Source organism: Gadus morhua, chromosome 23 (assembly GCF_902167405.1).
Source record: "Gadus morhua chromosome 23, gadMor3.0, whole genome shotgun sequence".
NCBI lineage: Eukaryota > Metazoa > Chordata > Actinopteri > Gadiformes > Gadidae > Gadus > Gadus morhua.
This window is the reverse complement of record NC_044070.1, coordinates 23,869,752-23,891,125: the sequence shown is the minus strand read 5'-3', so window position 1 is coordinate 23,891,125 and position 21,374 is coordinate 23,869,752. Positions and strand designations below refer to the sequence as shown.

At 45.7% G+C, this 21,374-nt stretch overlaps 2 protein-coding genes across 3 annotated transcripts in view; both read right to left on the bottom strand.

Moving 5' to 3' along the window:
• Positions 1-4,607: 4,607 nt before the first annotated feature.
• On the bottom strand, positions 4,608-5,814 carry msc (musculin (activated B-cell factor-1)). Its single transcript, XM_030349235.1, has 2 exons — positions 5,127-5,814; positions 4,608-4,763 (listed from the first exon to the last, which is right to left on the bottom strand). Exons 1-2 carry the CDS (start codon positions 5,541-5,543, stop codon positions 4,671-4,673), a joined length of 510 nt encoding a protein of 169 aa, XP_030205095.1. The 5' UTR covers positions 5,544-5,814; the 3' UTR covers positions 4,608-4,670.
• A 2,267-nt stretch (positions 5,815-8,081) lies between these two features.
• LOC115537365 (transient receptor potential cation channel subfamily A member 1) overlaps positions 8,082-21,374 on the bottom strand; it is a 30,185-nt gene continuing 16,892 nt past the window's right edge. For both annotated transcript variants that reach the window (XM_030349225.1, XM_030349226.1), the window contains 17 exons: positions 21,357-21,374; positions 18,889-19,053; positions 17,767-17,881; positions 16,479-16,645; positions 15,875-15,965; positions 15,527-15,586; positions 14,987-15,091; positions 14,640-14,710; positions 14,286-14,442; positions 13,754-13,843; positions 12,809-12,978; positions 12,578-12,707; positions 12,195-12,377; positions 11,990-12,058; positions 11,664-11,765; positions 9,981-10,102; positions 8,082-8,817 (listed from right to left, as the gene is read on the bottom strand). The exon at positions 21,357-21,374 is cut by the window's right edge and continues 158 nt beyond it. In XM_030349225.1, coding sequence (XP_030205085.1) covers positions 8,601-8,817; positions 9,981-10,102; positions 11,664-11,765; positions 11,990-12,058; positions 12,195-12,377; positions 12,578-12,707; positions 12,809-12,978; positions 13,754-13,843; positions 14,286-14,442; positions 14,640-14,710; positions 14,987-15,091; positions 15,527-15,586; positions 15,875-15,965; positions 16,479-16,645; positions 17,767-17,881; positions 18,889-19,053; positions 21,357-21,374 — 2,032 coding nt within the window. In that variant the 3' untranslated portion in view covers positions 8,082-8,600. The remainder of the gene's footprint in view (positions 8,818-9,980; positions 10,103-11,663; positions 11,766-11,989; positions 12,059-12,194; positions 12,378-12,577; positions 12,708-12,808; positions 12,979-13,753; positions 13,844-14,285; positions 14,443-14,639; positions 14,711-14,986; positions 15,092-15,526; positions 15,587-15,874; positions 15,966-16,478; positions 16,646-17,766; positions 17,882-18,888; positions 19,054-21,356) is intronic.

Below are 21,374 nucleotides of genomic sequence, written 5' to 3'. Positions count from 1 at the left end.
CACTGAGATGCCTGAAGGAGTTTTAGGGCCTGATGTTGTCTTGTCGAAACTCAGACCTTTGCTCATCTGTACCCTCACCATCTACAGATGCACTTACAAACGAACAACACCATGCATTCACACACATACCATGCACACAAACACACCGTGCATACACATACCATGCTCACAAATATATACCATATATACCCAGACATACCATGCACACATACAGACACACACACACACACACACAGTTCTTCTTCCACTATCTCCGCGTGTCCGACCTTCCCCGGCCCAGCTCCCAGCAGCTCCACCACCACAAAGAGCCTCCCTCTGTCCTGGGGGGGGGGGGGGGGGCGGGGGGGGCACTCCCACTGTAACCCAATCACCTGCCGAACAGAGGAGCGTGTCATCTCCTCCTAGCAGCAGGAAGTCTCACGCACCAGCTCGCTCTCTCTCTCTCTCTCTCCCTCTCTCCCTCTCTCCCTCTCTCTCTCTCTCTGGTGACTCTCTCTCTCTCTCCCCCTCTCTCTCCCCCTCTCTCTCTCCCTCTCCCTCCCTCTCTCTTTCTCTCTCTCTCTCTCTCTCTCTCTCTCTCTCTCTCTCTCTCTCTCTCTCTCTCTCTCTCTCTCTCTCTCTCTCCCTCTACAATCTGTCAGTTATTAAACCAAAGACGCTCATGTCAGCCTCCATCAGAGTGAAGGCGTCACGTGCGCGTGTGATCAGAGCGAACCCCTCCACGTATAATATCTTAACCCTAAACCAATGAGTCAATGCAATTCTATTGGCCCAACTTAATGCCGGTTGTATTTTTAGCAGGTTGGCTGCTGGGACGATCAGACCATATAAGGACGCCATTGATAAACAAATCCAGAATATTTACGGCAGTGGAAACCAGATTTCCCAGAGGAGAAGTGTATACATTAGCCCGGACTTGATTGAAATAGTTTGGGATTTACATATCCTCTTTCTCATTAGTGCTATTGAGTGAGTGCATATTGAATAACAAACTCACGGAGAGCGCCTCCGCCAAACTCAAAGTGTCCGGTCTGGATTCCTGACTCTAGTACCCAAACGTTTTTGGGGGATTTCGTTTTTTTTTTCGGGGAGCAACAAAGGCCTCCTCAGTGAACCCCGATGTTGGCTTTGGACTTGTAGTTCCTTCCTGTTCATGGAAATGATTCTACAAACGAAAATATGAAAAAAGGCAAAAAAGAAAAAGGAAGGAGTTGGATGGGGCCGGGCCTTGATGGGAATGCAGTTCCCATAATGTGTTCCACCTGAAGGGAGTTCAGCCAACCCGTTCAGGGGTTTTAAAATATTTACCACTGAAATGTATTATTAATTCAACAATACTAACAAGAGGCTACTGGCAATATGTTAACTGTAACTAGCCTATGTTCTTAGACCTACGCTACTGATATTATTATATCGTATGTATACTACTTTACCTATAAAACATTGATGTACTAACTACTATCACTGGAGTTGGTCGATTATTTATTCATCTCTAATGGGCTGATAGGAAAATAGAATTAAACACTGGGACTATATGTCCGGATCAACATACACTGAGGGTTCGTTTCCCGAGCAGCCGGCTACCATCCATGTCGTGTCCTTGTTACATTGTGAATTTACACTGACCTCTGCTGGTTGAACTAATCATAGCCATTAAAGAACCAGCGACTTGGGAGCACTTAAAATGAGCATTATTTATAGCGCAGACGTCTCAATGTAAAAGGTTTGTTTTCTCTTCAATCCTTCCATGTTTTAAATCAACTGGATTTTTGCTTAATATGAACTTTAATTCGATATTTTAGACATGCAGACACCCACACATGCTTGACACAAACACACACACACACACACACACACACACACACACACACACACACACACACACACACACACACACACACACACACACACACACACACACACACACACACACACACACACACACACACAAGGCCGTTGGACTGCGGGGGAAAGGTGGACAGTTGTGGGGGGGCCCAAGGCAGAGGGGGGGCCCATGTCAATAAAAAGAAAAAAAAAAGTTTTTTATTTATTTTGAATTATCCAGTGTTAGGAGTCGCACACGGCCACGCCCCCCCCCCCCCCCCCCGGGGAATTCGGGGGGGGGGGGGGGGCATCAGTACCTCTTGTATACAGGGCCCAGGATTTGGTGCCACGGCCCTGCATACACACACATATAACTAATTGTGAAACTAATTGAATCTCGACCTCATACCATTTTAGGAGCAAATAGCGTCTTTCGGTAATTGAATGTGTCTATATAAGATTGATTTGAACGTCCATATCCAAACTAAATTGGCTTTTTTATAAATTGGACTAATGGGATTGAAAATCCTGGCCATATTAATAAAACAATTAATAAAATCGGAGTTTCCATTTTGTGCAGTGAATCAATCAAAAGTGATTTATTTCTTCTCGTTGGCTTAAGGTTTCTCCCGTTTCACCACTAGATGTCAGTAACGACGTTGGAAACAGATGAACAGATTGATGGACAACAACAGGCTGCTCTGACGTTTATCTGGGAATATGAGGCCACTAAATCTTTGCTATATCTTACACATCTCAAATCTATAAAAATTCCAGTAGGCCTACCCCAAAACATTATTAGATCATTGAGGCTTTCAGTTGTATAATTGAATCGAGTTGACTTTACAACTTTGACTAAGAGCATAATTTCTTCCTTGTATCCTTAATGGACAAATAATGGATTGTAGTTCTCTGCTGCCCTGATAAAGATGGATCAAAACAAGCAGAAGAATGCGGGTGAGAGGCTCGTGCTCATTAGCTGGCCGTAAGTACAGCTCTGTGGTTTCCCCTCCCAGGAGAACGGTTCACAGTGCTGGGAAACTAGACAGTGGTCCCAACAGCTGCAGCCGTCCGAGGCTGTGATGAAAGCTCTTGTCTTGCCTCTGACTCCCTGTCCTCCTTCATCTAACAGCACTTTAATTCACCCGGCGTGCCCCAGACATGGCACTTACAATCTCGGTCGGTGCTCGCGTTGTCCCGGACCCTCGGATCAAACACTTAAACTGGCTCTAACCCCTGTGTCTTTAATCCCTGCTGTGCTCAGAATAAATCAGCGGCGATACGCAGAAGAGTCTTGTCTTTTAATGCGCTGACAACATCTTGAAGCGGACTCACGTAAGGCTATTCAGGGCTGTTTTATTAAGTTTATGGTCTGTGGGGATACTCCTTGTAGCCTGTATCCCATTTCCAACCATACAAACATACCATGAACTTTATAAAACAGACCAGAACCAAATCAAAATGAAAAAGATAAACAGTGTGTTGAGTCTTCGTTCTTCAGCCACCAGGACACTAATTATAAAACAGCTTAATGTGCTATAACGTTTGAGTCATTGGTTTGACGGTAGCCTAACAACAGCTAAACAACCAACTAGCCTACATAGCCTACTTGAAACAGCTGACAACCTCATTTAGCAAACTATATTTTGGGAGGCGAAAAATGAAATGATTAGGTCTCATATTAATGCATATAACATATTAAATATACGTGCAATATTAAGGACGCCAGCTGTTCAGTGGACAGTGACGGCTGCCAAGCAGCGTAGTATTACTTCATAAATAACTCAACACATGTATATGCATGCAGGCTAAGGCTAATGCTAATGTGCATGCTCTCTGATGCATTAACGCAGATCAGAATCCATTGGAAATGTTGTATAATGCATTCAAACCGCGGTTAAGCAGCTGTCTAATGAAACACATTTAAAAACACGCCAAAATCACAGATTTACCAGGCAACACCTACTAGGCTACTGGATTATATCGTCAAACCCACAAACAATATTTGTACACTTTGGTAATGTTGTTGTAAACATTGTTTATACACAAACACATACATTGCATATGTAATATAAATTATTATATCATCAGTGGTAAGAATCAGAGGTTGCTAAAAATGCAAGTGAAGACCTAATCCTGTAATAATATCGTCTGAATCTTGTATAATTCCCTATACCTCACAGATAAAACTTGTAAGGATCAGATGGTTGAACTGAGAGAAAATTGTCATCTGTAAACATGGTATAACCCAACGATAAAAACGATGGCTTCATTCTTGTTCTTGGATCTGCTCCAAATTAAGTCGACTAACCATTCACTTAGGCCTATCTTGTGTGAGTAGCCTCAGGCAACACTCTACTTTAGATACGCTGTCTCTTAAACATTTATAAACATGCATTAAGACATAAGCGACCGCCCAAGGTGCCATTAGGCAGGGTTTGGGAAAAAGTTCAAACTCAATGCTCTCCTCTACTTCCAAAGTTACACGTTTTTTTTTTCCAAATGTGTCAACATTAATTTTGCCTTCGTCGTTCATTCTGGTCTTTTGTAGAAAGGCACCTTTGTGAAGGCACCTTGGATAAAACTCCTAATCACATCAGTGCAGAGAGAGAGAGAGAGAGAGAGAGAGAGAGAGAGAGAGAGAGAGAGAGAGAGAGAGAGAGAGAGAGAGAGAGAGAGAGAGAGAGAGAGAGAGAGAGAGAGAGAGAGAGAGAGAGAGAGAGAGAGAGAGAGAGAGAGAGAGAGAGAGAGAGAGAGAGAGAGAGAGAGAGAGAGAGAGAGAGAGAGAGAGAGAGAGAGAGAAGAGAGAAGAGAGAGAGAGAGAGACAGAGACAGACAAAGTATCTCTATGCTGAAGCTCCACAGAGTGTCCGGCCAGCTGAAGTCATGATGTTGTCTTCCTTCTCTTCTAAGCGCCCTGACATCACGAAGGGCCAAGTCTGGGAGCACAGGAGAGTGGGAAGTGAGATTTATGACAAAAAATAATAATTCAACTCAGAATGGTTTATAGTGGAAAAAGTGAGATTAAAGTAAGATTTATAATGATATAGATAAGAGGTTATTACCTCGCCTACGATTTAAAACGAAATAAATATACCTCTCCTGTGATTATTCAACCTATATGCAACCTATTTATCGTGTTTTTTATTTAATATAAATAGCCTAATCAATCAATCATGCCTAGGTATTTAGTATTCATGCAATAATATCGCTATTCCATAAACTAAATTAGCCCCAACGCATTTCCTTTCAGCGTCTCTTTAAAAAACGAACGATGTCAAAGCAAAGGCACCGCGTCCTACCAGGTTGACGGGATGCACGAAGCTGCGCTCAAAGCGCTCGTCCTGCAGCAGCTGTCGGAGATGGGAGATGTAGCTGGACGCCAGCCTCAGCGTGTCCAGCTTGGACAGCTTGGTGTCAGCCGGCACCCACGGTAGGGTGGTCTTGAGTCTGGAGAACCCTTTGCTCAGCACCCGCATCCGCGCTCTTTCCCTGGCGTTGGCTGCGTTCCTCTGACACTGGCGACTCTCTCTCTGGGGTGCGTTGGAAAGCTGCGCCGCGGTCGGTTGTGGTTTGGCCTTCCCGTGGACTCGATCGTCGAACTCCTCCTCGTCGTCTTCAGTGCAGCGGTGAGAGTTGTGATAGTCGGTTCCCCGCGTGGTCCTTCTCTGACAGGGGCTAAAATCCTCAGCATCACTTGCTATTGAGCCGGTGGACATGACGGTGCCACCTGTGCTTGGAGCAGATGTCTGTTGCCTTGAAGAGAAAAAAAAAGAAAACCGTTTCCCTTTTAAGACAGCTGTCAATGCAAAACTGAACTAGGCTTGGTTTGATTTGTCCGAAAAAATATGTAAATATTAATATATGAAATAGCCAAAACATAAGCAATCATCTTTGACTGTCGCCTCTGTCACCCCGGACTGGAAGCTACACACTTGCTTATATGGCTAAATTAAGTGCCCTGGACTTGGCATGAGCTTATTGTTTTTATCTCCACCCCTTTCCTCTGAGGACCACCTAGCCCCTTCATACAAGTTGACCACAACTGGGGATGTGATGTGTTTGTCACGGTCTTGACTCTAAGGTATTCACTGTGTAACTGCACAAAGTCCTGCATGGATTTATAGTTCAGCCAGAGTTACTGGGGAGCAGTTCCTCACGCTGACGATAAGACAATCTGTGGCCCATGAATCAGGCGAATGGCGGCGCATCCCTCCCATGACGTGGGGGATAAATCACACGGGAGGACTACAAATACCGAATCAAACGTAAACTACAAACAAGTGACATGTTTCGCCCCGCGGTGCACCCCCCCCCCCCCCCCCCCCCCCCCAGCGGCCCCTCTCCCACTAATGGAAGAGTTTCACTAATAGAAATGTCTTTATGACCTCATCAAAAGTGGCCCTAATCCATCTGCCAGTTTCACAGAGGGATTGGGTTTCAGCAGATGCAGAGACCTTTTCTCCCGCTGCCTCCCCAACACACACAGCTGTCCGCAGTTCCCATGACATCTGGACCGCTGGCATGACAAGGGCGTGGCCATGTGTGCGTGTGCGTCTGTTTGTGTGTGTCCGTGTGTGCGTGTGTTGGGGTAGCGTGCGGTGGGCACATTCTGTATTCATGTAATATTGATTCACCCTTAAGGCCATATATTCCCTCCTTTTTCTCACAGTGTTATTGATCCGATGACGTCCAGCACCTTCATAACAGAGGAGGCAGAAACCATGGTTACCGTGATCCTCGACGACTCCCAGAGCCAGGGCTGAGATCAGCTGGGGTTCTTTGTTAGGAACATCCTGCGACACACAGGAGTCCTATCTGCTTCTTTAGGTGTGATACTGCCTCTCCAACCTGCACACTGTGAAACACTCCCGGACAGACACAGTCACTCCAGAACAATTTCACCCTCGATTTGAGGACATTTGCCTCAGGGAGTTTGAAAGAAAATCCAAATGACCATTCGATCAAATCCATAGTTTTGGAATTGCTACTCATAGTAGATATGACATTCAGAAGCAAATTGGTATCAGCCCTGGACTACCCCAGGCATGATCAGGGTAGACACAAATCTTTTATTTTTATCATGCAGTTTATTAAGAATGCAGATCATCAACTTGAAATACTTCTATATACTTTTAAACTATCTTTTAAAAATGAAAGCATATGTTTTGAAAGTGCAGCAAATCCATTCTTTGTTTTCTGTGTCTGTTCTATATGTCCGAGCGCCACAGCTCTATAGGTCCTTATTCTCCCTCCGTCCCTGGGACCGGAATGCTCCCTAATCCAGAGCCACATTCCCAAAGTTCCCCACGATCCCTTCTCCTTCCACTGTAATTTCAAACGTTAAGAAAATAGAGAAACTAGTCCTCAAGCCCTGAGGCCAGCTCAGCCTCGGGTCTGAGATAGTGAACCAACGCCTCCGGTATCAGGCTCAGAAAACCTCCAGACACTCTGTCCGTCCGACTCCCTGTCACACCATCTGTCCGCTCCCAGAACACTATCCACTCTGAGGCCCGGGACCTGGCCGCTCAGAATGATACGTGTGATTAATGGACTCTTCTTTTCAGATGCCAGTCTGAAAAGAAGTTTTTCACTTCCTTCTACTCCTCGCCGAAATACAGACTCCGGTCAGGCAGTGAGACTGAAACAGTGGCACGCATCAGCAGTAGTCATTCTGCGCACATGTACCCCGCTTAAAACCAAGCCCACGAGGGTATCTGGAAGCGTAATGGACGGCCACACGGTCATTGTGTCGGCTGCAGGAGTCATTACAGTTCAGCCAGAAGTCCTGAGGAGAAACACTGGAATCTGGACTTGAAGGGAGAGTACGCATTCGTCAATCAGCGTACACTTGCAGAGGTCGTGACCCCCCTATCAGCACCCCTCCCCCCCCCACGTTCACTCGTACGACAGAGGGAGACAGAGCGACAGGTGCAAGGCGATGATGTCAGAGGCTTTGCCCTGTGGTTCCCATGGTTACTAGTGGACCAGCTGTGGCGTGAAAAGCTAGGGTGGGTTAACTACTATTTCTCACAGGGTTAAGTACTACGCCTCAGAATGCACTATGGGAAAGCCAAAACAATCGCCCTAACAGAATGAACTACTGGAAACACCACAAATGCATTACCAGAATGCACTATACCCAAAACCACTATTACCATAGCCACACAAAATAGAGATCTCCAGTTTAGGACTCACGCACACACATACACCCGCACACACCAAACAGAAATACCCGCACACACATTTAGTTATACATTTGATAGAAGCTTTATTCATTCTTTATTAAGATTCAATGACACACAGTACCAAGAACTTCAAGTTTACAAACAACTAAAATATAATAAATACAGTACATGCAGCACAAGTTAAGACATTCAAATATGGTATTTCAACGACGAGATTACTTCAGACACAAACAATACAGTATTAGTTGACATTGTGCTGACGGTATCGATAGCTTATCAAAGAGGCAATGCATGTAGCACCTTGCTTTGTAGACAATGTGCTTTTTATTCCACAACAACATTTATTTAAGTGACAGTTATGTACGATAATGCCCTTTTTAAATTTTAATCAAAGTTAAAACATCAAAACATGAAACGGTTTGACAGTTTAACTCCCAAAACAACGAACAGAGCCCGAAGGCAAAGGCAGTGATTCAAAGTTTATTAACTTTGTAGATTCTACAACACACACACACACACACACACACACACAGAAACACAGAAACACACACACACGAACGCACAAACACAAACACACACAGCAGCACCCTATTTCCCCAAACTCTTGCGGTCGAGGGCCTTCATCAGCGGGATCCACTTGGAGCCGCCCTGGGGCCGGGGGCCTGGGGTCATGCGGGGGCCCCCCCGGCCCCTGAAGTGCTCCGGCCCGTCGTACTCGTCAGCCTCCGACGTGATCTCCATCTTCTGGAGGACGAGCTTCAGGAGGCCGTGCTGCTTCTCCAGCAGGCAGGACATCTCCTTCATCCTGGGGAGGGAGGGGGAGGGGGGGGAGGGAGGGAGGGGGGGGAGGAGGGGGAGGAGGGAGGGGAGGGGGAGGGAGGAGGGAGGGAGGGATAGAGGGAGGGGGAGAGATGTTTTTGCTAAAGCAGAACCTCTGGGAGGAACCACCCCAGAGCCGGGGCCGCACACCAACCCCTTAAAGGGCGGAGCTACAATGACCTCTTAAAGGGCGGAGCTACATGACCCCTTAAAGGGCGGAGCTACGTCGACCCCTTAAAGGGCGGAGCTACACCGACCCCTTAAAGGGCGGAGCTACGTCGACCCCTTAAAGGGCGGAGCTACACCGACCCCTCAGAGCGGAGCTACACCGACCCCTTAAAGGGCGGAGCTACGTCGACCCCTTAAAGGGCGGAGCTACACCTAGCCCTTAAAGGGCGGAGCTACACTCCTTGGTTCTGTTTCATATCTACCTCAGAGAACTCATGGACGGAGTGGATTAAGATTACAGGAGGGGATCGTGCTCATAGATCCACGCCCCAAGCAACATGATTGGTCAGAAATATGAAGCAAAAGAAGGTGAAATGCCCCTTTCCCCCAGATCAGAGCTCTTCAATAATCAAACTTGAGTTATTAATCTAAAGTCTGATTTGCGACAATAGAAAGGCTAGAATTGATGCACTATTTAATGAGGTAGACACAGCGAAAAGTTTTGTTTTATGCATGCATGAGTCAATAGGGGTTAGGCTCAAGTCTACCTGTGGACTAGGGATTGGTACCAACACCTTTCACCCTAATCCTGCCCAATGTTTGTTGTTTTTCAGAACGATAATATGTGAGCGAACTTTGAGGCAGTGAAGTACTAGAATAGTTGAACGTCAAAACCCGTTGATTGTATTTAAAGGCCACTAGAGGCTGCTCACGCATCACAAACACCACTGCATGAATCTCTCCCTGTAGTCCAAATCAAATCATTGCTCTGCTTTTCCCCCAGAAATGTCTACGATGAAGTAAATCTTGCTCCGATACAATAAAGATTCATGACCAGATTAAGGACCAACCTCACACTAACTTTAAAAAGTAAAACAAATGATAGATATTCTACTTGTCGAAACCAGCAATTTATCCACATAACCACCCCATCATATACATATGATGTACGGATATACATATGATATAAATATACTTTACCTGGTCTTCTGCTTTTGGAGTTCATTCTCGATAGGATTGGCGTGGCTTGACTTGCTGGTCATCTGGGGCCTGATATCTGTTCTCTCTTCCCCCTCCCTCTGCAGGAGCATATTAATGTAGCTCTGTGCACAAACCCAAGACAGACAAAAACGTGTGGAGGTCATTAGAAAGGCTCTTTTTACAGTATTTAGCGGTTCCAAGGGGCTTACAAGCCCTGATTAAAACTCCTAAACGACCAATTGAAGATTCCCTGAGGGAAGGATGAACTCAGAAGGGTAAAGACAAGCGACAGCACGGAGAGGAGAATAAAAGAGAGCCGAATAAACAGACGTTATGTGGAAGAGCCAGAGATGAACGTATTGTCAGATGAGCATTGAAAACCAATGAGTCCTCGATGAGCGAACATCAAGACGCAGGTCAGCTACTTCAGCGCTGTCAAAGTAGATCTGCAACCATTCTGAATCGCTGAGTACGGGAACATGGTAGTCAGTCCGGATATGGGGACCTATGCTACATTTTCATTTACATTCAGGGCATTTAGCAGACCCTTTTATCCAAAGCGACTGACAATAAGTACATTTGACAGAAGTAAGAGCAACAACCATATAGCGCTGTCTGTACAGTAAGGATGTTCCTAGAACCAATTGCCAAGCACTAACAATCACTACGTTAACCCATTCCCCGTATACTACAACGACAGCTAGGATAAGATGCTACACAATGCTAAGTCCTGCTTTTAAGTGGCAGGTTGTACTGTTTTTAAGTGGCAGGTTGTCAGTGTATGGGAAAGACTCTTTTCATAGAAGTGTCATCGTGGAACCACACAGAAGTCGCTTGTCCCAATGATGTGGGCTCTGCTCCAGTGCAGTCCAGTGGACCAGTGCAGCAGTGATGGACTGAAGTATAGAAGATAAACAACACTCTGACACAGCTACACATCAAACCAACCCACCTACCAGATGTTACTGTGGGGGGGGGTGCACCTGTGTTTCCCCTATGACCTATGACAGCCCTCTGTAAAGGGCCTACGGTCCGCTGTGGAACTGCAACCTGATCCAAAGACCTTCAGCCTTCACTGCAGTGGCAGCTTTCAGCGGCCGCTTCTGATAGCGGATAAATCCGGACAACGCGCGTCTTGAATTATGGATCGATGTATTTGTTCCCTTATTACTAAAAATACAAACAAAGATGTCCCTATCGCATTCACGCGGTTGAAAAAATTGTTTGGCACTCCCGCTCAACCTTGTCATAGGTAACCCATCAATATATTTGACATCTGTCAGTCAGAACGTCAGACGTCGCGCTCAATTGGCCGGACAGAAAACGGCAGTCACTCAGATTTCAAACATAAAATTACGTAATTCTAAACCATAATTCACCATACTATTAAACCATATTTCATAAACTTAATTATTTCAATAATGTTCTGAATCTTAATCACTAAAATTTATTTGCAAACTTAAATATCAAAATGGCTCCAACATTCACTGTTCGCGATTTGCATGGACATTTGACTACCCAAATAACAAGTAGGTACTTGAGGATTATTTAGAACCTGTGAACAAATTGAACCACCTTGCAGAGGAAAATTGCAGAGTTTAAAGTATATTGTGGTTCATCGTTAGTGTTGCTAATTAGCGTCAGCAGATCATCGCATGGCACAATGGGTTGACCTCAGCCGACCTTGGAGCACTTCCGGTTGGGGTAGTTGAGGATGAAGGGCTTGTCCACGCGCTTCATGAACCAATAGGGCAGCTTGTCTTCCAGCACCGTGTGGAGTTCAATCTGAGGAGAACACATGTGCATGTTATCCTTCATGCGGCCATATCGCTCCATGCTGCGGAGATGGCTTCACGTCGTCGTACATACGTCGTCGTCGTCGTACATACGTCGTCGTCGTACATATGTCGTCGTCGTCGTACATACGTCGTCGTCGTCGTACATACGTCGTCTTCGTCGTACATACGTCGTCTTCGTCGTACATACGTCGTCGTCGTCATCGTACATACCTGCATGGCCATGCGCTTCAGGGAAGCGTTCTTCTGGACTTCTGCGATGTCTCCGACTGCCAAACCGATCTACGAGGCAAAGGTCAGAGAAATATCTGTTCATGAACTTGGAGGCTGTTGAGCTCAGACTTCCCCTCGCGTACCTTGCCGAGATTCTTTCCTGTGTACAGAAATCAATACAATATTGATATTGTAGTCTACTTACCAACAGATTCACCAGCAGTATTGGCATCAGTAGAGCAAATTCAATAAAGAGCACGTATGTCAGGAAAGTGAAGGGAAGTTTGTTGTCGAGGTTCGGCTTCAAGAAGTTGGTTTCATAGTTTAATTCTCCGATCATCATCACGAAAATCTGAATGACTGACAAGGGCACAGTCGCAAACTCTTTCTGTAAGAGAACAAACAAGAGGTGACTTACAGGATGTCGGTTCAAACAGGAACCTAAACACAACCAACCTTTCAACTGATATTTATTTGTTCCATGATGTGAAAAGTGAGAACCCCTTATTAGGTCTGTTTGTTGTGGTTTCCTTGTGCTCGTTTGTGATGATATTTCCTGATCCCAGAGAGGTCTGGTTGGTTCCCTACCTGGTTAAGCATCAGTGCGTGAAACCCCAGACCGAAGGCCACCATCAGGAACAGGAAGAGCATCACGATTCTGACCAAGGTCCTCATGATTTCGCCGAACATCACCACGTAGATACCGAAACGATCAAACCTGGGCAAACGAGACCGTCAATTCAGCAGCCAGCTAGAGGTAAGTCCTCCACTGTCTTCGAAAGGCATTCGTTGCTATCTTAATTGAGCAAGCAACCCTACCTTTGGAGATAGAGCAGAAAGCAAACCCAAGAATGGAAAACTGCCATTGCCCCCGCCTGCCAATGTAGGGACCCCTCGGCGTTTAGGGCCAGTGGAATGACGAAGGCGAGCGAGAAAAAGGCCACAAGCCAATCAATATTGTTGGACGAATCCTTGAAGTAATTCCAGCGCTTGCAGGTGGGAAAGAAACAACAGTTTATTTGAAAGGAATGAAACACAATGAAACAGGGCTGACATATTTTTATTGTCTTTGCTTGGTTTGCTTACAGACATCAATAGCTAAACAAATCTGTAAAGCCACTTAAACGTATAACGCATTGTGAATGATGCACCAACGGCACTGTTAAAATGTCTTTGGCTTTCACATGTCGCCGAAGGCGAAGTGAATAGTGGGGGATAGCTTTAGTGGGGGATAGCTATAGTGGGGGATAGCTGTTCCCCACTATTCACGGAGCCTAAGCTGATCTCAATCATGGGATATTGCCCAAAATCCCGAGATAGCAAACCAGTCAAATTGCGCCATCTTAGGAGGTTCACGTGTAGCATATACTAATACCAAAATAAAAGCGTGCTACTATAAAATGACAGGCGCTTTTAGCCATTTTTATGATCTCATTAACATTGAATTAACATGCAATGATCATATCATCATGAGACTCATCATGGGCACATATCATTGATCCACTGGGATTTAAGTCTGGTACTCCCAAACTGAACAAAGGAAAGCTCTATCGCGGGGGTTGGGCTGACGTTAAATCTTGAATCTGATTCGTTTGACTCCCGAGTTACTGATGGGCCAATCAGCGGGGGGCTCGCTCGCCATCCGTCAGCGTGACGGCTCCCGGGTCGGCCGGCCCATAGCCCCCGTACCCGGCGACGGGGGGATTAAAGATTCATGGGTGTACTTTACCCTTCTGTGAAACGACGTCTGTTGCATAACTGTACCTGTTGGAATATCTGAAGCACCTCCTTCCCTATGGCGTAGAAGTTCATGACCACCACCATCACCATGCACAGCGAGAGGAAGAAGCTCTGCTGCAGAGACGAGGCGGGGGGGTGGAATAGGTTAGCGCTTGACGAAGTGCGGGATTTTGCACACCGTGGCGAAGCACATACCTGCGTCCATTACTCTTGATGGCTTATCCATATCTTATCTTATAGATGGAATGGAGTGTGATTGCTTTGCCTGCAGTTTAGTTACTGTGGCGATTTCATTTAAATCAATTATGGCTAAATATTGATGAAATAAACATTGGGGCATCGCCTGGGCCACTACTTCAATATTTGCACGCTGGTTTAAGGATAGATACGCATTATCGTGTTAGCTCCACAATGCACTGATATACTGATACTTCAACAAAAGGCCTGCACAGAGAGAGCCCAATGCACAACCCATTCTACCAAAACCGATCCACCCGTTCATCTCTCTCTCAGTCTGCTCATCTCCTGGAGCCCGTTGGTCCCTTCTAACCAATACCTCGGAGAAAGAGACGGGCACCATCTCCACATCCAACTGGCCCGGTAAGGTGGTGTTGACGGATGGCCTCAGCGCCAGGGTGAGGTAGGTGAGAGGGAGCTGACCCATCAGGTACAGAACCATGTTCAGCACATGGGCCAGGCTTCCGTAGGCCACCCTACGCACAAGGGGGAGCTGTGGTCAGGGGCGGGGTTCACTGAGAGGTTGGTACTTTACTGGCACCGACGTTGGTGGACGACATTCAGCCAAGACACCGACCAGTCCGACCGAACATTGATGGCAATAAAGGAGGCACTAAAAACATCAAGCTTGATGTGATAATGATTTAGGGATTCGATGGTATCTGATACAGACCACTTCATTTCGAGGTACTTCTGACAGACAGGGTGAGAGAGGAGCTCGATGCGGTTGTATTTCACCATATTCTAGGGAGAGATCGGTAGAAGGAAAAAGAAGTTCATTCTGTTCATCTGGTGCACTCGGCCGTAACACTTGTTCACAGGGAGGCCATTTGTGTTATGCTCATACCAAGGCATGCAGACAGTATCTTAATGTTATTCTGAGCCATCCAATCTCATAGCGTAGATAAAATAAGATTTTTCTAGTGAGATTTTGGTTATGTATAAACACAAAAAGAGGAACATATATTGTGTTTTACTTCATATGCACAATAAAAATGTAAACGAAGACTGGATATATACATTAAGTGCGGCCAGTGGCTGGATTTTGGGGACAGGCTGTCCTGTTATCTTGGCCATCTTCTTCAAGGAAATGGGCGCCTGGAGCCACTGGAAATTGTATTCAATCTGTAAAAAGATACAAATAGCAATGATAAGGATTAGTGGTGATACCATACTAGAGAATGTATTCATATCAGGCAAATCAATGCACATTGTTGGAATATTTTCTAAATACACCAAAAAAGAATAACAATGGTATCCCACATTACACACGTGTTTATCATTAATATTAATAAGATGCTAAGTGAAATACAGTGAATTCTGTGTGTCATAAATATAAATATGATGCTCATTGAACTACGGTAAATTCTGTGTGTATCATAAATATAAATATGATGCTCATTGAACTACGGTGAATTCTGTGTGTATCATAACTATAAATATGATGCTCATTGAACTACGGTGAATTCTGTGTGTATCATAACTATAAATATGATGCTCATTGAACTACGGTGAATTCTGTGTGTATCATAACTATAAATATGAATCTCATTCAAATACAGTGAACTCCGGGCTGTTTGGGTCGTCATCCGATTCCCTCACGCAGCGATCCAACAGGTACTGGTGAACAGAAAGAGAATCCGTTAGTCCCTTAATAAAATGACTAGAAATATCTGTCCTATACACATTGGCCCTGTATACGAACACTATACATATGTGTCCTAAACATATAGTCCCTATATACGAACACTATACATATGTGTCCTAAACATATAGTCCCTGTATACGAACACTATACATATGTGTCCTAAACATATAGTCCCTGTATACGAACACTATACATATGTGTCCTAAACATATAGTCCCTGTATACCACTGGTCCTTCAGACCATCCTACAGCCAGCTCACCTTGTAACTCTCAGGCAGAATCTCAATCATGTCCATGACGGGGCATTGCTGGGAAGAGGCGGGGCTGAACATCCTCAAAGCTTCCGTACATCTGGGGCAACGAGGAAGATGGAAGTAGTTTGCGTGGTGGTTGGCGTCATAAGAACAAAGGCGATTCTAGGTTTTAGGTTTTTAAGGGGGTTTAGACCTTTCATGGGTTTTACTGGTATAAGGTCAGTTTGGATGAAGCCTATATAAAAGTGGTTTGTCACATTTTTCATTGACAATTTTAACTTCTTCGAATTAAAATGTTTTCTTCAGCCCCAGTAATTGGGGTCTTAAATCGCCCCTGCATAAGATCCTGATCTCAGTAATTGGATTATTTTCTGAGGATTAGCAGGAATCACCCATTAAGTAGTATGAAGTGTTAGGCTACAATTGGCATAATAAAAAAGGCACCAAAAAGACGATAAAGTCAGACAGCGTCTATTGTTACACCGTGACACCATCTCTGAAGCGTGGGGGCTCCGGGGCCGGCGTGTCCCCGTACCGCGCTGATCTCACTGGGGAGGAACGCTCCCAGCGGGGCTGGTTGGGGGGCACTCTGGGGGCGGGGGGCTGGTACCTGTCGCTGTCTATCACGGCGTTGACCACGTCCTGCCGGCAGTTCAGCAACGCTTCGTGCAGGAAGGAGGTCTGGTTCCTGCTCAGGACGATCTCCGCGCCGCGCGACAGCAGCAGCAGGACGGCCGACACATGTCCCTCCCTGGCTCCGATGTGCAGAGCTGTGTTCTGCAGGGATAGGGAGATGTAAATATGTATGTATATTAGGGCTGTCAAACCATTAACATTTTAATCACGTTTAATTGGACGGTATAGGTGAGTTAACTCACGATTAATACATTTTTTGAGTGAATGGAACATTATCATTCATACCAAATGTACTTGATAAGCCAAAAATAGTGTGGGCTGAATATGAAACTGACGGAACAACACAGATTTGGGAGTTGTAAATTGTCAAATGTAATTGCGTTAGTGTGTCCATTTTTATTAATTGAATTAAAGTAAGATTGCATAAACGCTTTATTTTCACGCTCATTTCTGCCGGCCTAATATATATAAATGTATGTATGTCGAGAGACGCCAAGATCGTTTATTGGCCTCTGGCATGTGCCACCGCGACCACTGACATACCACGGCATATGCCGTTCAGGAACAGCATATGCCGTATGTCTGAGATATTCAGGTATTGGTTGAGGAGTTGTAATCCCAGCAGGTCTGAACCCCGGGGCGCCCCAAGCTAACTGTGGGCAATTTTCTACTTCTAATTTATTTCAACTGTTTATGCTATTATGTACGTCTTTTATGGCACCCATTGCACTCCTAACTACCACTAGAGAGGGATCTCCCATTCTGTGGTCCTTCCTAAGGTTCCTTCCTTCATACTTAAGGGAGTTATTTTTCTTTCCTATTACATGGCCTGTGAGGCACTTTGAGACTCTAACTCAGATTAATGGCCAAACAAATAAAATGGAACTCACTTGACTTAAAAAAGCATCCTTGAACAAGATGTTTAACCCCTACTCACTCATGAATTACACAAACTGTATCTCTACTTATCACAAAACCGTTTTGGTTTAAAGACTAAAAAGATCAATAAACGTGAAGGTCGCCGTGTCAGAACAGAAAGTCTGCTTCTGTTCATCGCTGTGGCTATGTATGACAGGCTGTCTTCTTTGGCGTGATTCACATTCACACTGTTGAATGCTTTCTTAAGACCTACCTTATATAGGGGTATGGCTATTTAAAGTTGAACATTGAAGAGTTGTTCATCCATCTATAGAGAGCCTAGTAGCCCACCATATTCAAAGTTGAACACTGAAGAGTTCTTCATATATACACGTAGAGCCTACCCCGTCCTCGTCGGTTTTGTCCAGCAGCTTGGTGCTGGCAGACAGTAGAATCCTCAGAGTCTGCGTGTATCCTTCGCTGGCCGCGTGGTGAACACAGGTCCATCCTCTGTAGTCGCTGCAGACCACAGATTCAGAGCAGGCAGTTCACTCATCATTCAGACGCATTAGGCCAAGGATTACAAACATGCTCATACCAGGACTTCAGGACCAAGAGGTTGAGGTACTTTTTCATAACAATGTCAAAAAAAGATAATGATCAACATTTCTCTGTCGTTACTCGTACAGTATTCCCTGTTTTCAGTGAACACTTGCATCTTTATGAAAAAGAAAAGCCATGAAGGTATGACTATTTGAGAATATCTTGAATATTTGGATACTTTGGGAGTAAAAGAAGGTTGTGGCCTCGAACATCGGGGTGCTGTATCGGGGTTGTGTATCTTGGTGGTGTGTCTGTGTGCAATATCAGGGTGTGTATCCGGGTGGTGTATCCAGGTGGTGTATGTGGGTGGTGTATCTGGGTGGTGTATCTTGGTGGTGTGTCTGGGTGCAGTATCTGGGTTGTGTATCCGGGTGGTGTATCTGGGTGGTGTATCTGGGTGCTGTATCTGGGTGCTGTATCTGGGTGGTGTATCTGGGTTGTGTATCCGGGTGGTGTATCCGGGTTGTGAATCCAGGGTGCTGTATCGGGTTGGTGTATCTGGTAGGTCTATCTGGGTGGCGTTCCCGGGTGGTGTATCCGGGTGGTGTATCCGGGTGGTGTATTTGGGTGGTGTATTCGGGTGGTGTAGCCGGGTGATGTTTCCGGGTGGTGTATCCGGGTGGTGTACCCGGTTGGTGTATCTTAGTGGTGTGTCTGGGTGGTGTATCTTGGTGGTGCATCTGGGTGGTGTATCCGGGTGGTGTAACCGGGTGGTGTACCCGGGTGGTGTATCCGGGTGGTGTACCTGGGAGGTGTTTCCGGGTGGTGTATCCGGGTGGTGTACCCGGGTGGTGTATCTTGGTGGTGTGTCTGGGTGGTGTGTCTGGGTGGTGTACCCGGGTGGTGTATCTTGGTGGTGTGTCTGGGTGGTGTGTCTGGGTGATGTACCCGGGTGGTGTACCCGGAGGTGCATCGGGGCCTACCTGTGGAACAGCGCCCCCTTGCGGAGGAGCAGCTCCACCACCTTGGTGTGGCCCTCCTTGGAGGCCAGGTGCAGCGGTGTGAGCCCCGCCTCGTCGCCCTCGTTCACCAGCCGGGAGTCCGTGATGGTCTCCAGGAGGCGGTGGCAGGTATTGATCCGCCCGTACCTGACGGAGAGAAGGAGGGGGGTGATGGATGAGGGGGAGGACGGAGGCTCTGCCGGGGTGGAGGAGGTCGACAGGTGAGGTTGGAGGCAGATGGAGAGGGGCTTTATTTGTTTGTGTTGATGGGCTGCTTGACATTGATAGGGCAGTTGCCTATAGTTCCCTCTCAATCACTCCCTAAATGTCTCAATCTCTCTCCTGCTCTCTCTCTCTCTTGCTCTCTCTCACTATCTCTATCTCACCATCTATCGCTCTTAGTGGTTAATTTGTTTTCAGACTTTTGTGACTGTCGGGACAATTCCTCTAAAGTTTACTTTATCAAACTCTGAAGAAGCTCATTAACTGAGGTCTGTTTTCAGTGAGTGACATGAGAATTAAACTGATGCGTTGGATGAAGGGCATTGAAAAGCCGTCGTTGGCTATTGTTTTTGTCGTGCGGCAAATCTGAATCCTGATCTCATCATACCATGGCCTTCATCTGCCCTCCATCTCTGTTAGAGTGGTGATAATAGAGCCGTCCATTACTGTAACGTTAAATGGCAATTCATTTTACACTATCTGCTACATTCCATTACATGTGCCGCGCCTAATGATTTATACTGCAGTGATCCCCTTCTGTCAGAGTTGATGAATTGATAGGATAACGATTGATGCATGTCATGGCAATTAATTTTCTGAAAAAGCTTTTATGGACAAAAATGGCACACTGAATGAAGGAAAAAAATATGAATGCTGAAGTCATTTCATACACCTCTTGTGATGTGGGGGTCTTTCTTATCTTTATGATTGACGAGGCCAAATGGGTGGCAGCTGAAGAAAAGTTCCATAAAGAAAAGTTTTTAGGGAATTAAAGTCAGTTTAAGCTAGCCCATACTGAGCTGGGTTCCAGTTTGCCCAGACACTGGACTCAATTTCCTTTGGTTCACCCCTTTTTTATGTTCAGAAAATGTATGTATGGGTTTTTCATAATGCGGTATAGAATGTTTAGAATCCAAGTATTCAGACAAAATGTCGCTATATTTAATATAGAGTCACATTCAGACAATTTGATCCAAAGGGACTTTGTGAAAAAATTGTTTATGTAGTTTCCCTTCCCTTTCAGCCAGCAGTGACTGCATGGAGCTATGTGGTGTATAAAAGTGTCGCCATATTACAAGTATAAAGTATACCCTCACCTTCAACGAGTGCTGTGTTTGAACCTGCACAATCACTTTTGTTCCAGTTTTTTCTTTTTTTTCCCCTGCTTATTCACACGACCGCTCAAAGTCAAAGTCAGCTCTATTGTCAATTCCGAAATATGTGCCAGACAAACAGAGGAGACTAAATTCAGTTTGTCTCCGACCCACCATGCAAGACTCAAACAAACCAGTGATGTTCTATATTTCTCTGAATTTATTTGGTCTGCTAAGAGAAAGGAGAGACAAGGAGAATATTTAAGCGAGGCTAATGTAAGTTGAAATCAAAGGTTTTAAAAAGTTCAAGTTTTGATACGCGGCTCTATGTTAGACTCCAAAGTCTCAAACGACTAGCTTACTTTCACATCATCCGAGATGAATCAGCAAGATATAAGGAACATCAACAAGGCAGACCTTATTTAGCCTTTCTTTCATTAAATGGCTCATTCAAGGGCGTTCGACTCCCAGCCGTTCTGGTTCTGAACCACACACGTTCAAAGCCGGACCTGTAGGGGTCCTTTCCCGAGAGGCCGAACCCCCTCCTGCACTTTAATTACATAAATCTAAAAATATTCACTGTAAGTTTCTATAGATAAAGCCTAAATCAAGCCTCTGATGGAGCTGTTTCTAAACCAGTGGACCAGTGACCATGAGTCTGCCTCCGTTCCCTGGTCCTCAAAGGGAGCCGACCTGTGATCAGCGCTATGAGCCCCCAGACTGGGGAGCCCCGCCCGTTCTGCTGCCGATTGGATCCGCCCTGCACCAGGGTTTGGAGAGGACCAATACATTTCTTTCTGCATCCAATACATTTCTGCGTGAGCCAATCACCAAGTTGGCTTCCCCCCCTGGCGCGCTATTGGCTGGTTCAACACAAGGACGACAGGGAAGCGACGGCAAGCAGACAATTTCGTACAGAGTGAGTTGAACTAGGCACGTTGATCACACCTCTTGTGCTGAAGAAAATGACAGCAGCCTCCCCAGACCAAGATCAATCTACGATGGAGCTTGGTCTGGCAATAGCCGTGCTAATGAGCCACACCTGTTTCCCTCCTACCGTGAGGCCTCTGAAGAGGGTCAACGTAACCGTCTGACAGAACCCTACACAGAGAGCACTGCGGGGAACAGACTCACTGGGCGGCGAAGTGCAGC

Excerpts from the sequence above, each read along its gene's own strand:
- msc (XM_030349235.1), bottom strand. The coding sequence starts at position 5,543 with ATGTCCACCGGCTCAATAGCAAGTGATGCTGAGGATTTTAGCCCCTGT. Across the intron at positions 4,764-5,126 it reads TCGTGCATCCCGTCAACCTG|ACTTGGCCCTTCGTGATGTC; the intron begins GTAGGACGCGGT and ends CTGTGCTCCCAG.